General features: G+C 41.6%; 1 protein-coding gene across 2 annotated transcripts in view; it reads right to left on the reverse strand.

Moving 5' to 3' along the window:
• Window positions 1-4,776: 4,776 nt before the first annotated feature.
• srrm4 (serine/arginine repetitive matrix 4) overlaps window positions 4,777-13,926 on the reverse strand; it is a 159,132-nt gene continuing 149,982 nt past the window's right edge. For both annotated transcript variants that reach the window (XM_051921076.1, XM_051921075.1), the window contains exons 10-13: window positions 13,499-13,696; window positions 12,908-13,015; window positions 9,790-9,942; window positions 4,777-7,268 (exon numbers count right to left, since the gene is read on the reverse strand). In XM_051921076.1, the coding sequence (XP_051777036.1) occupies window positions 7,010-7,268; window positions 9,790-9,942; window positions 12,908-13,015; window positions 13,499-13,696 (718 nt within the window). In that variant the 3' untranslated portion in view covers window positions 4,777-7,009. The remainder of the gene's footprint in view (window positions 7,269-9,789; window positions 9,943-12,907; window positions 13,016-13,498; window positions 13,697-13,926) is intronic.

A 13,926-nucleotide genomic window follows, 5' to 3' on the forward strand; every position in this document is an offset into this window, starting at 1 on the left:
ATGAGAAAAATAAACACCACCGACAACACTTGTATGACTTTTTTTTTTAGCTGTGTAGGTTTATTTTTAGGAAATGATTAACAAAAGGAAACCGATGAATTTGTGCTGAATATCTTTCTTTAATAAGATCAGTTGGCTGCATCTTAAATGAATGTCTGCCACTGAATCAGCATTAGCAGATGCTGTTTGGCCCCTAATCCTTCTGGAATTGTCAGAGCTAAAGCTGTCCCTCTGTATCGTCTGAACACAGAGTCTGCTCAGGGGCACACACTTGAAGCTTGTCAGCTTGGCTGCTGGCCATAAGCTGCTTGCTTTCAGCTGTTTGTTTTATCCAACACAACATTCCCGCTGTGGAGAGAGAAGGGTCTCAAAATGGGAGGCCCTGATGAGGCTGGCAGGCAGCTACTTGAGCACTGGCCGATGGTCAGCGGTGAAAAGCCTGGAGCAGATAAGCAGCCGGAGTCTTAAAGGAGGCCTGGAGAAAAAGAAAGCAACCACTTCAAAAAATTATTAATTATGTTAAAATAACCAAAAGACAAGCTCACCAACCTAAGTCAGCTCTTTCTTGGATTGAATGACTACTGCTACATTATTTATGCATTTAAGATACTTTATTTTTACACTAGGGGGAATTAAAACTTTAGAGAACCTCAAGAAAAATATAAATATTATAGCAAACCACAACATCTTCTGGTTTGAACAAAAAAAGAGCAGCTGCCATCTGAGAAAAGGATTGAAGGTGGGAGTGAGATGTGGTCACGTCTGCCCCAAAGGGTTGCTTTTAAAGACATTAACTTTTGTACACAGCAGGTCCAGTCTGTAGTTTCCACAAATGGAACATGACACATGCTGACAGAAGTTTGTTGCTTCCAAAGCTCCCCTGGTTGAAAGCAGCAGCATTCTTGGGTCAGAATGATTCATCAATAAAGTGTTGGTAACAGAGTGAATCATTTCTCTTGGTGAGTTAAAAAAACATTAACAAGGGTTTTAACTTATCTCCCTGGTCAGCAACATGGAAGAATTCAGTCGATGTTTAATGTTACTTAGACCCCTCAGCCTTTTAAATACACATCTTCAGCCTTTGCCCCATTAAACGGCCATAATTAGTCAGGCTCCAAGATGGGCCATTCCACAGAGACGGTTCTACTTACCTTTGACGACTTGATATGGCTGGCTAGACCTACCAACATGTCATCTGTCCTCATCCCTCCTCTGCCTTTGACATGGTCAGCCACCAGATCCTCCAAGTCTGTCCTTGGCATCGCTGGGACTGCCCTCAGTCCTACCTCTTCAGCAGATCCTACCATGTGTCCTCACGAGGACCAGTGTTAAGAGTACACCATCCAAGCCAAGTGGTGCCCCAAGGCACCTCCTCACTAAGCCCTATCACCCACCCCAGCGCTTCCCTGATGGTTTGCAAATGTACCTGCCATTGTCTCCTGTGGACCACCAGGTATTGGCTAGAATCTCAGCATGTCTCACTGATCCACTCAGGTCTGCAGATGAAAGGCGCATGGCAATGCTAATTCTGCATGGCATAAAAGTTCAGTGCAGATTTTTTTCATGTGTAGCTCCTAGCTGGTGGAACAAACTGTCCACTTCCATTTGAAATTCGAACTCCCTCAATGTGTTTAAGAAGTGCTTGAAGACTTTCTTGTTTGGTGAATTTATCTCTCTCACTAATATTAGCTGTTAGGTTTTTATTTTCTAGGAATTGTAACTCGCTTGTATTTTGTTCCAAGTTGTTCACTTATGCTGATCACTTTTGTATCCTTGTCCTATTACACTTGTTCCCAAAGAGTACCCACAGGCTGCTGTAGGGGATTTGCTCTTTAATTGAATCTTGATGTATCCCTGCACTCGATGGTCTTCGATTGAATGGCAATGTATTGCAATGACCCAAGTTTCACAGGGGCCTACCTAGACACACCCTACCCAACCCCAAGAGCTTTTCAATCTAATGTTATTGTATCACCGTAAACAGAGTACCATCCACACTACTACGTTTTCTCTTTTCTCCCACATTACCCCGGTATTTTTAATCCTTGAAAACTGAGACTTTTGTAAACACCAGAGCCATATATTTCTGGAAACACCATGTTGGCATTTCAGTGTAGATTGTGGATGGAGGAAAACAGAGCTTTGAAAACGCAGACTCTAATCGCACACCGACTGGTTTGTGCTTAATACATGGCCATTCCCTGATTGTATCCAGCTCATTACATTGTCTTATTCCCCGATTAGTAACCCGTCATGGAAGAAAACCATATTCCAATATAGCGAGCATACAGGAGTTACTTTCCATGGCACTTGTTGTGTTGCTTACTTGTTGTGGTACCCTGTGTTATGGAGAAACTTAAAAAAGCAGCTGGTCCTGGTGTGAAGGGAGGTTAATTGGCGTATAACTTGTGCGCTGATTTAAACTGACAATAAGGGTGAGCACGAATATGTGAGAGGTAGTTAAAGCATCAGGTGAAAGCTAGTCAGTGGGAAAGCACAGATTGAGCCTGAAGTGGCAAGAGGGCACTGTGGAGAAATGACAGAGAATTAAATGACAGGAAAGCACCCAAGGACAGAGCAGTATGGGGCCATCATGGGTTGAGCAGTGAGCAGTTGGAGAGCTTGAAGGGAGCAGACCCATGAGTGTGCGTTGAATGCATGACAATGGTTGGAGTTTTGGAGCGGAGGAAATGTCCAGATTTGCTGATAATTTTCCAAATAGCAGTGAAGCCGGGAGAGCTTACAGAAGAGTCCAGGTCCTGGAAGGAAAGTAGTTTGGGTATAGCTGTGTGCGAAGCTGGAGAAGCTGCACCATGGATGAGACTAGAGCAATGATGGCTGTGTGTAAGTTGTTGTGATCTGGTAGACAAGGGAGCCAGGAGCATGGTAACTGAAGCTGTATGTGAGAGGCAGTTACTGGGACGCACGTCTAGTGAGACTGTGGAGATGCACTCAGTTTTAAATGTGGACTCTCCATTATGTGAGTCTCACTGTGACACTGCTCATATGTTTTGCCTGTGGACTGGCTGTTTAATTAGATACTCTATAGGTTTTTATTAACCTTATTTATGAATGTTTTAATATGCCTCAATATCTGGCTTATGCACATTCTTTTTGCACAAAAATAAATTTGCATCTCTGTGCTGTTTTGTGCCAAGAAACTGTAATGTGGGTTCTCACTTGCCCTAGTCCATCCTTGGTTATGAACATCGATGTCCTGGGAGATGGAAGATGCCCATGGCTCTGGGCACCCAGAACATCACACCTGTATGCATCTGAATTGTGTTTTGTACAATATGATTGTGACATACATGTGCAAAAGGCAAATACTATCAGAAAAACACTTTAGCGACTGCTGCAAGTCCTGTGGCCAGTGGCGTTACCATCCCTTCAAGGATATTTCCACCAATATTTGCCTACACTAGCCATGTGCATACCTATGCTGTATGCGTTTTTGATCGTGTTAGTCTGGATGTAGACAATTTCATAACGATGTGAAAATGCCAGTTTGGTCAGAGATCGTATTTGTTTAAAAAGGTTGTAGTGTGGACGGTGCCTAAGTTCAAGCGCTTTGTGTTTGATGCATAAAGTGAAGGTACCACACCTGCTCAATGATGTTACTCAAGCAATATGCAAAATATAAATGGAATAAACATAACATAATCAAGATGAATGAAACATCGGATGTGCTGCCATGCATGCTGCTGGCTAACACTGGTACTGTGTTAATAAAACATATTCTAGAAAGAAACTGTTTCCACAGACATTTACTACTTATTCTTTGATATTGTTTTATTTCTTTTAAGGGGCCACACTTTGTCTTTGGAATATTAAATAACAAAATGAAGCTACTTGGTCAAGTGTTAGCTTTGAAACACACAAGCGAGTCTCCATTTGATTGTAATATACATATCCACTTTAAAACGTACATTTTACAAAGCACCAATTTGGGGTTTCCAATTCCTTATGGCCACTACTTTGCTAGAAACATGTTACACTAAATACAATTAACAAAGACTATTGAGAATTGCCTTTGGCCACCCATTCCATATTTACAATGCATAGAGAAAATGGCATTAATAATATTTAAACCAGCTTCCTATGGAAAGGGGATCAGCTCACATGCCCAAGTCCACCAAAGGGTTTGTTCTTAGATGTTTGTGCTTCTAAAAGTTTCAGCAAGGCTGACAAAATTGCACACATCTTATTAAATTGTAAAATATCTCACTGTCTGCTGAAACAAAGTTAAATAAATAATATACATCATTGTATTTTACCATAAAGTGAGCTGAGATTTCTGACACAAAGTGCGTCCTTGAAGTGGCCAGCCAGCCAACTCCGATTGTTTAGAGAAGCAGGCATGGATAAAAACATCAATTTTAAAAGACTTAAGAAACACGATACAGTACAAAATAAAAATGAGCAGAACACCAAACAATGGCATAACAAAAATACACATACAAAAGGAATCAAGATTCAGATTTCTCGCAGCTAGCCAATCCATGCATTGTGTCTTTCAAAAACACAGGTAGACATTTCTGGATTTTTGCAGAGACAACCTCAGACAATTATTTTCAAAACCATTAATTCAGATTCAGAGAATATGAAACCTTCAGGCCTACCAGCTACATTAATGTGCTCTGATTATGAGCCCATGTTTCATAATGATGCCACGCATAACATTTCTTTAACCTCTAATGAACATTCTCTTTGGAAAAATGCAAATAATAACATTTCATTTGTTTTCCACAGTTCGGGCGAATTAGCAGACAAATGATTCATCTTAAAAAATGGATTAAAAAAAAAAAAAGAAAAGGCATCCATTGCTTGAAGCCTTAAAAAATGTATACACTGCCTCATTAGTCCTGCAAAGAAGACTAAATCTCCTTTTAATGTCTCTCAGTGGATTTTAAAGAATGACATGGTACTTTATTTCAAAGTGCTCTCACAAGTGTACAATGTGATAATGTTGGCATAAAGGCAAACCCAAAGAATTTCAATTCATCAACTCAAATGAGGGAAAGCAAATGTAAAAATCACACTGAATCATTTTTATTTATTACTGTACTTAAAAGAAATAGAAAACACAAGTATGGGCTATTTAGTGTTGGAAATGTGACGGTGTAAGACTGGGATCAGTTCAACTCGGAGAGCAGTTATTAACTGGAGGAAAATCCGTCCAATCAAATTTCAAGACTGCGTTGTCCGGGGTGCACTGAATATTGACCCGTACAGCTGCTCATTACAGCAAAGCACAGACTCCATTTGGGAGCTATCCAGAATGCAAAAAAAGTATAAAAATAAATAAATAAATAAATAGATCAATAAATAAATAAATACATGCAGACATACACATAGAATCAAATAAATAAATACACACATAAATAAACAGATAAATAAATGAATAAATAAATAGGACATCTGTTCCCAAGTTTAAACATGAGATTGAAAATTACAAACTTCCACATACTCTGACTTGACTTCCATCAGTTAAAGAAAAATAGTGCACATTCATCGATATAAATATGGCATCTCCTTAAGCTATAGAAGCACATCATTTGAAGGAACTGTTACCATTACGCCATTAATCTCAGGAAACATTTTAAATAAGCCTTTAGAGTGATGGAAAAGGTACAAGAGTGATGCAGGAAGAAAATACATTTTTGATTTGGATGCCTCTGTTTCTGTTCTTTCTTTGAAAAGGAGACCAATGTCCCAGAATTAAACAAATGTTTGCCCAGAAGATATGAAAACCAAAACAATGGCAGATGCTGTCTTTGTGACCATCCCTCAGTTGTACTGTCTGTGAGACACTGGTGCCAAACATCTCAGCTGTGCCAGTTGCATTCAGTGAGTGTTATTACTCCTTGATGATAAAGTGACAGGCATGATGACCAGCTCTTGACAATGAAACCAGACATTACTTGATTGTATAAACTGTCCATCCATCTTTCCATCTATATAGGCCAGAGCCTATTCCAGCAGCACAAGTTGCAAGGCAGGAACAAAGCCTGGGTTGGATGCTATACCTTTGCAGGGCATTTTACTGGAATAAATAAACGAATAAGCATACTTTTAAAGCCCCCTGCAAAAGTAGTATTTCATCAAGAAAGTGTAAGACTTATTTGTCTCATTTTATTCTACCCAAGTGCTAGTGGTCACCATATCAGCTTACCATAACTTGTGTACTTCAGTAACTTCCACTGAATCTTTTGCTGCAAAAGCTTTCATTTTAAATAGTAAGCCATCTCAATTTAACTGCTGAAATGAGGCATTTCCTGCATTGCTCCTCTACATCCCTGCCATATTCCCTCATGTGGACCACCAAGCGGCCCTTCTTTCAAGTTCAAGCGACTTCACTCCCACTTAAGTCATTCATTCAATCATTCCCATTACAACATGATGATTTTCTAAACTATTCTTTCCCACTAAAGGACATAAAAATGCTTTGATCAGGACATTAAAGTTAAATTTGTTTCATAGGTTGCTGATACTATGTTCTGACAGAGGAATCCTTGGAATGAACATGTACTGCCATAGATTGATATGAACAAGAATCTCTGTTGTCCTTTCATGATAGCACTCAAGTCTGCTGGATTGGAATTCTTCACAGGGTTTGCACAGTTGGCAAGAAGGGGAAATGGGCAGTGTTCAGAGTTTGGCGGGGAGGGTGTCAATATCTGAATATACAGCAGGTATGAACGACCTGGCAAACTAGATCTCCTCCAACCTAGTGTCATAGCTGTCAAACACGTGGAGCGATGATCAAATGAAGGGTGATGCTTCTTTGTACAGAATTTCCATATCCCAAAGTACTTCCTTTTAGGTGCAAAAAAAGCTTCTGAAAAGTTTCCAAAGTTTTTCAAGAATGCACTTAAAAAAACACTGCTTACACCACAAATCTGTCAGTAGAATGACAGATTAATGTACAGCTGCAAATCCATGGCATTTCTGATCACATTCTGCATATCCATAATCACCAGCAAGTACTAGTTTACTTAACTGGAGGTTAGTGCCCATCCCGACTATAACTGCCTACTGAGTCATAACTCTGACATCGAGAGCTGCGGCTGCTCCGGCTGCCAGAACTCCAAGAGGGGCTTCTGCTTTGGCTGCGGTATGTTGAGTAGCTCCGACTGCGGCTGCGACTTCGGCTCCTGCTCCAGCTTCGACTGCGACTTCTGCTGCTGTACCAGGAAGAACAGCTGCTGGAGCGGCTGCTGGAGGAGGGGCTTGGACGGTAGTATGGGATTGGCCGCTTTCGAGCGCTGGGGAGAAACATGGAAATCACAAAAGAGGCAGAAAATTGGTACAAACACTCTGAGTATTCCAGAAAAATGTGTCAAACCCCGTAAAATAAAAATGTATCGGTAAGAGAGAATCTGGTAGTATAAGCAGAATATTCTATTTAATATTAATAATAGTACTAATTATTAACTTTCTATTGAAATGTTCCAAATGATATCCCAGAATAATAATAAGTGATATTTTTTTTAAAATCTGCTTAATATATCTGATATTTTAAATCCACAGTACTTTCATGGCTAATATTTGAAAAAAGAACTCAAAACAACAGACAGGGGTTTTCTTTGACCGTGTTTCAGATTTTTCCAAACAACAAAGACTCACTGCATTGTTAAACCATAATAAGCTGATTTCTAGAAGTGTTTTGAAGTTAAGTGTCTTTAAAGTGAATGTAAACCCTATAAATCATGTTATATTGTCATATTAAGTGTGAATATAGATATTTTGAAACAGACAAGATAAAAAAAAATCTACCAAAAAGAAAAAGCCTGGAGCTTGTCACAAAGAGTCATCCACGTGAGGGATGGTGTGTTATATGCCTCTTTGAATAGTATAAAAAATGAATTGAAGCATTTGAGAATTCTCTTCCAATCTCTTAACCTCAGTACAGCTGGCTGTGGCTTCAGGCTGCCTTACAGGGATAGTCTTCTGTCCATTTTCTGCCTCACTTATTCTAGTGGGAAGCTGGAGGCTATCTCAGTAACACAGGGCAAAAGGCAGTCCACTGACAGGCAAACTCGTATACACTGACTAACCCTCTCTAACATAATGGAACTATATAAATTTGTTATATATTTCTAACAAATATAAAAAATCCTAACAATGAGGATTGTGTTTCCATGTTTGATTACACAACTGAAACCGTACTATAACAAATAGGCCAAGATGACAAATGTCATAGAGCCTTATTGTCGTGCAGTGAAAAATCACCATATTTTGAAATTACAGACTGCTTATATTAAGTTTTAATTTTACTCAAATAAACCAGAACAAAATTAATTTACAGGACTCTTAAAGCAACTGACATTTAAACTATTTCTCTCTTATAAAGCAACTGACATTGAAACTATTTCTCTCTTATACTTTCTTTCTGTATTGCACCAGTAATTTATAAGTTTAATGCATCTATTTCATTCAGTTTATAACTTAAATTTAGAGGGTAAAGAAGAAAGTGTACATGCCACAAGGTTAAAAGCTGTTTTAGTTAGTTTATAACTCAGGGAAGGAAAACAGGATGAAGGTGTAAAAAGGATCAAAGGCTTTGAGCAGATTCATTCGTCACAAGGACAGCTAGCCAATCAAATGTGTCCAATGTCAAATGTCCCAGAGCCCCACGTGGAATTTCAACATAAATAATTTCCTTTCTGAAGGACAGCAGAGTGACAACACAGGAATGGACATCAAAGCCCAAGACATGTCAGAAAGAGAGAGACACAGAGGAAGGGAGACACACTGTCGTTTGGACGTCGAAGAACACAAACTTATGTATGAGGCCGATGCTAAGTTAAAAAAAACACCCAGGAAAACATCCATCCTTGACAATGCTGACTTTCAGTAAGTTATCTAGTTTTCCATACTTGTCTTCTATTGGTATTATTATATTTGAATAAATAGCAAGTGGCTTATACATTTCTATACTTTCTATCCTGAGTGATTTAAGTAAATATTAGGGCACCTGGTGTGGGAAGATTGTTGCTTTCTTGCCCACAGGGCTATCAAGGCTGAGAGGTTGCACCTCAATAGATGAGCAAGTGTGGTAAAAGTAGGATCCCACTGGTTGGTAAGTGATATATATTCAAAAGGGTGCTGAGCCTTCATGTGACTAAGGGACTCCTGTACGTTAGTTAGTGCTTGTGACAGTGAGTTCCTATGTGGAGTTCTGAGAGGTCACAGACTTGAGGCATCACTCTTATGTACTTATGTGGAAGGACTCTTATGTGGGATATTACAGACTGACTGGCAGCAGTGCATCATTCTTGCATAATTGTGTGACTAGGATCTCTGAATGCATATGTGCAACTGTGTGCATTAATCTTAAGGTGCCAGAGTAGATGAACCTAGTAATGAACTTAATAAGTCTTACCCAGCCCATGATTATACATTTATGCACCACAGCACTGAAGTACTGAAGAGCTCTGGGTTTAAAATTCTGATGCAATCATTGCCGATGAAAAGTGTGCACAACGGTATAGGGTCTGTGTACATTTTCGGCATGTTTTTGGGTCCTCTATTTTCTTGCCACATTCCAATGAAATATCATTTTATGTTAAGAGGCATCTCTAAATTTGAAATGTCGACATGTACATGTGTAATATTGCACTATGGCTGACTATAATCCCATACAGTCCTGTGCGCCCACAGCCCCTAGCAGCTCATATCATTTATCCACTTTTATACAAAAACAGAAATCATGTCAGCTTTGACTCAGTGTTGTAAGGGCTTTGCACTCATCAAATTCAACAGAAATGCAGTTGTTTTAGTAACCTTGTGATCCGTCGAGCTTCAAGGTGACTCGGTGAATCTCTCCTTCTCTTCCGCATTGGGGAATATGATCTTCGTCTTCTTCGCTCCCTGTCTCGCTTGACCTCCTTTTCACTTGAACTATACTTCTTATGTTCCCTTTCTCTTTCACGATCCCTGTTGATAAGCGTTAGATTTGATTTTATGCAGTAAGAATTACAAAAGTATTATTTAGAATAAGACCCAAATGACAACAATGCAAATATCACAAAACACACATTTCACAAAGAAATTGTAATTACTGACAGGAACAGTAAATAAGACAAGAAATGCTGAAGGACAGGAGGCAATTGTGGGAGAATAAAAAAAAAAATTCTCTGAGTCTGGTAGACCAACACCAGCCTGGGCAATGTGACAAGTTGCATTGCAAAACTCTCAAGTATAGTGTTCACAATTGAGATATTGGAGATAGTAATGGGTTTCTAATATAATACTATAAATAGATGGGAATGTAAAGAAGGAAAGCCATCTCATATTGCAACATCTTTGAGGAGTGAGAGCTTATTGGCGAGCTTTGATTCCCAAACCTCAAGAATCTCAGAGTTTACCTCAAATCACTTTAGCGTTAGTCAAGGTGAAGGTGGAATAAAGAATAACAGAATAAAGAAATACAGTTTGTCGATAACTAATTATAGGTCTATCTTCTAATTCATAATCATATAATATTCTCAAACCTTCATCCATCCATCCATTGTCTCCCGCTTATCCGAGGTCGGGTCGCGGGGGCAGCAGCTTGAGCAGAGATGCCCAGACTTCCCTCTCCCCGGCCACTTCTTCTAGCTCTTCCGGGAGAATCCCAAGGCGTTCCCAGGCCAGTCGAGAGACATAGTCCCTCCAACGTGTCCTGGGTCTTCCCTGGGGCCTCCTCCCGGTTGGACGTGCCCGGAACACCTCACCAGGGAGGCGTCCAGGAGGCATCCTGATCAGATGCCCAAGCCACCTCATCTGACTCCTCTCGATGCGGAGGAGCAGCGGCTCTACTCTGAGCCCCTCCCGGATGACTGAGCTTCTCACCCTATCTTTAAGGGAAAGCCCAGACACCCTGCGGAGGAAACTCATTTCAGCCGCTTGTATTCGCGATCTCGTTCTTTCGGTCACTACCCATAGTTCATGACCATAGGTGAGGGTAGGAACATAGATCGACTGGTAAATTGAGAGCTTCGCCTTGCGGCTCAGCTCCTTTTTCACCACGACAGACCGATGCAGCGCCCGCATTACTGCGGATGCCGCACCGATCCGCCTGTCGATCTCACGCTCCATTCTTCCCTCACTCGTGAACAAGATCCCGAGATACTTGAACTCCTCCACTTGAGGCAGGATCTCGCTACCAACCCTGAGAGGGCACTCCACCCTTTTCCGGCTGAGGACCATGGTCTCGGATTTGGAGGTGCTGATTCTCATCCCAGCTGCTTCACACTCAGCTGCGAACCGATCCAGAGAGAGCTGAAGATCACGGCCTGATGAAGCAAACAGGACAACATCATCTGCAAAAAGCAGTGACCCAATCCTGAGCCCACCAAACCGGACCCCCTCAATGCTCTGGCTGCGCCTAGAAATTCTGTCCATAAAAGTTATGAACAGAATCGGTGACAAAGGGCAGCCCTGGCGGAGTCCAACTCTCACTGGAAACGGGTTCGACTTACTGCCGGCAATGCGGACCAAGCTCTGGCACCGATCGTACAGGGACCGAACAGCCCTTATCAGGGGGGCCGGTACCCCATACTCTCGGAGTACCCCCCACAGGATTCCCCGAGGGACACGGTCGAATGCCTTTTCCAAGTCCACAAAACACATGTAGACTGGTTGGGCAAACTCCCATGCACCCTCCAGGACCCTGCTAAGGGTATAGAGCTGGTCCACTGTTCCGCGACCAGGATGAAAACCACACTGTTCCTCCTGAATCCGAGGCTCGACTATCCGACGGACCCTCCTCTCCAGGACCCCTGAATAGACTTTTCCAGGGAGGCTGAGGAGTGTGATCCCTCTGTAGTTGGAACACACCCTCCGATCCCCCTTCTTAAAGAGGGGGATCACCACCCCGGTCTGCCAATCCAGAGGCACTGTCCCTGATGTCCATGCGATGTTGCAGAGGCGTGTCAACCAAGACAGTCCTACAACATCCAGAGCCTTGAGGAACTCCGGGCGTATCTCATCCACCCCCGGGGCCCTGCCACCAAGGAGTTTTTTGACCACCTCGGTGACCTCAGTCCCAGAGATGGGGGAGCCCACCTCTGAGTCCCCAGGCTCTGCTTCCTCATTGGAAGGCATGTTAATGGGATTGAGGAGGTCTTCGAAGTACTCCCCCCACCGACCCACAACGTCCCGAGTCGAGGTCAGCAGCGCACCATCCCCACCATATACAGTGTTGACACTGCACTGCTTCCCCTTCCTGAGACGCCGGATGGTGGACCAGAATCTCCTCGAAGCCGTCCGAAAGTCGTTCTCCATGGCCTCACCAAACTCCTCCCACCTGCTTAATTTAATTTAGGGCAATGGGGAACGGGAGACTATTTCAATAGCACAAATCCTGAATAGGATGTCTGCCCATATCAGGGTAGCTAATTCATAATGTTTAGCTTAAGATATTCAACAAATTAATTTCTGCATATGTAATAATTTATATTAATAATTTATATTGACACCCTTTGTCCATCCTTCCTGTCCAGGGTTGATTACTCCGTTGTGTGCAATGTTAGATAAAGCAGATTTGATAAAGGATGGCTTTCATTCATTCATTTATTTTTTTTTTCATCCCACTTATCCAGTTCAACATCACAAGGAGGTTGCATCTACCTTGGCATTCATTAGCATTAGAAGGGGTATGTTGGGATGTGGGAGCAAAACTCAGAGTACCTGAATAAACTTTCACAAACAAAAGAAGAATATGCAAACTCCATATAGAAAGTAATCCGTCCAAGACCTGTCCTGAGCTGAACGAGCCTCCTTTTACTTCTTGTTTTTACTGCCATTAGATATCTATAAATGGTTAGCACATGGGATGGGGCTTGGGTGTGGAAATGGTTTTAAGAACATACAGTATGACAGGAATGTCAAAAAGATGCTTAAATCATTTCTGTGGTACCTGTCTGGACTGTATCGAGAGTAGCTTGGACTTCGGCGGGACCTGGAGCTTCGACTATCTGAGCTTCTTTTCCGTGATTTTGCAGAATAGCTAGACCTGGAAACAGATCTGTAGGACAAGAACATGGAGAAGTCAGGCAAGTCCAGAAGACATACATTCCACTGTTAGCTTCAGTGTTTCTGTGAAGAGAAATCCTGAATCTTGTGGTGCTATGGTTCCATCAGTCCTCCAGCCCCTCTGTGAAGGGACATAAATTGAAATGCTTTAACTCTACATACATAATTGTTTATGTTCAACGCTAATAAATATGCTGAAATGCTGCACAGCATAATGAAACATTTTGTGAACAGTATGCTTTTGTCCATTGTTTTTCACTTTTTGTCTTTACAGCGTGCTGCCTTCTATGATCATTACAGGACAACATTGCAGACATGCCTGTTTTTACGCTGGATGTACAAGACAGGCTCAGTGACTCATCTTAGTATCACAAGTAACCAGTGGCAGAATTGGAAACCTTGAGTTTGATGTTTTTTCTCTACCTGATCAGACATGACACCAAGCTTCTGGCATCAACATAGAAAAGATTCATACCTTTTCCCTGAAGACAGAGAGCTGCTCCTAGAGTAATGTGGTGAAGGCCGAGGCCCACAAGAGTGCAATGAACGGTTGGAACTGCGTGACGAGACGCTCCTATTCCTGCTTCTGGGGGAGCAAGGCTGTGACCTTAGCTCCACCTGTCCTGTCTTGTGCTGTTCCTCCATTGATTCTGGACACAGTGAGGTAATTTCCCTACAGCAGAGTAAAAAGAAGCAGAATCTGTGGTATACGAAAAAGAAAAGGCAACCTTTTGCTCTTTTGCCCTTTATACCTCAATATATTATCAGCTTTAAATAACTTCTCAAAAGAGTAACAGTTGTGGGAAGTGACATAAAACATACGAAAAATCTAAGGAATGCACATGAGACGTGATATATTGATCAGTGGTTTATATGGGTTGGGAGTTATGCTAGAAAATCTTG

The sequence above is a fragment of the Erpetoichthys calabaricus genome, chromosome 18 (genome assembly GCF_900747795.2).
Source record: "Erpetoichthys calabaricus chromosome 18, fErpCal1.3, whole genome shotgun sequence".
Classification (NCBI taxonomy): Eukaryota; Metazoa; Chordata; class Cladistia; order Polypteriformes; family Polypteridae; genus Erpetoichthys; species Erpetoichthys calabaricus.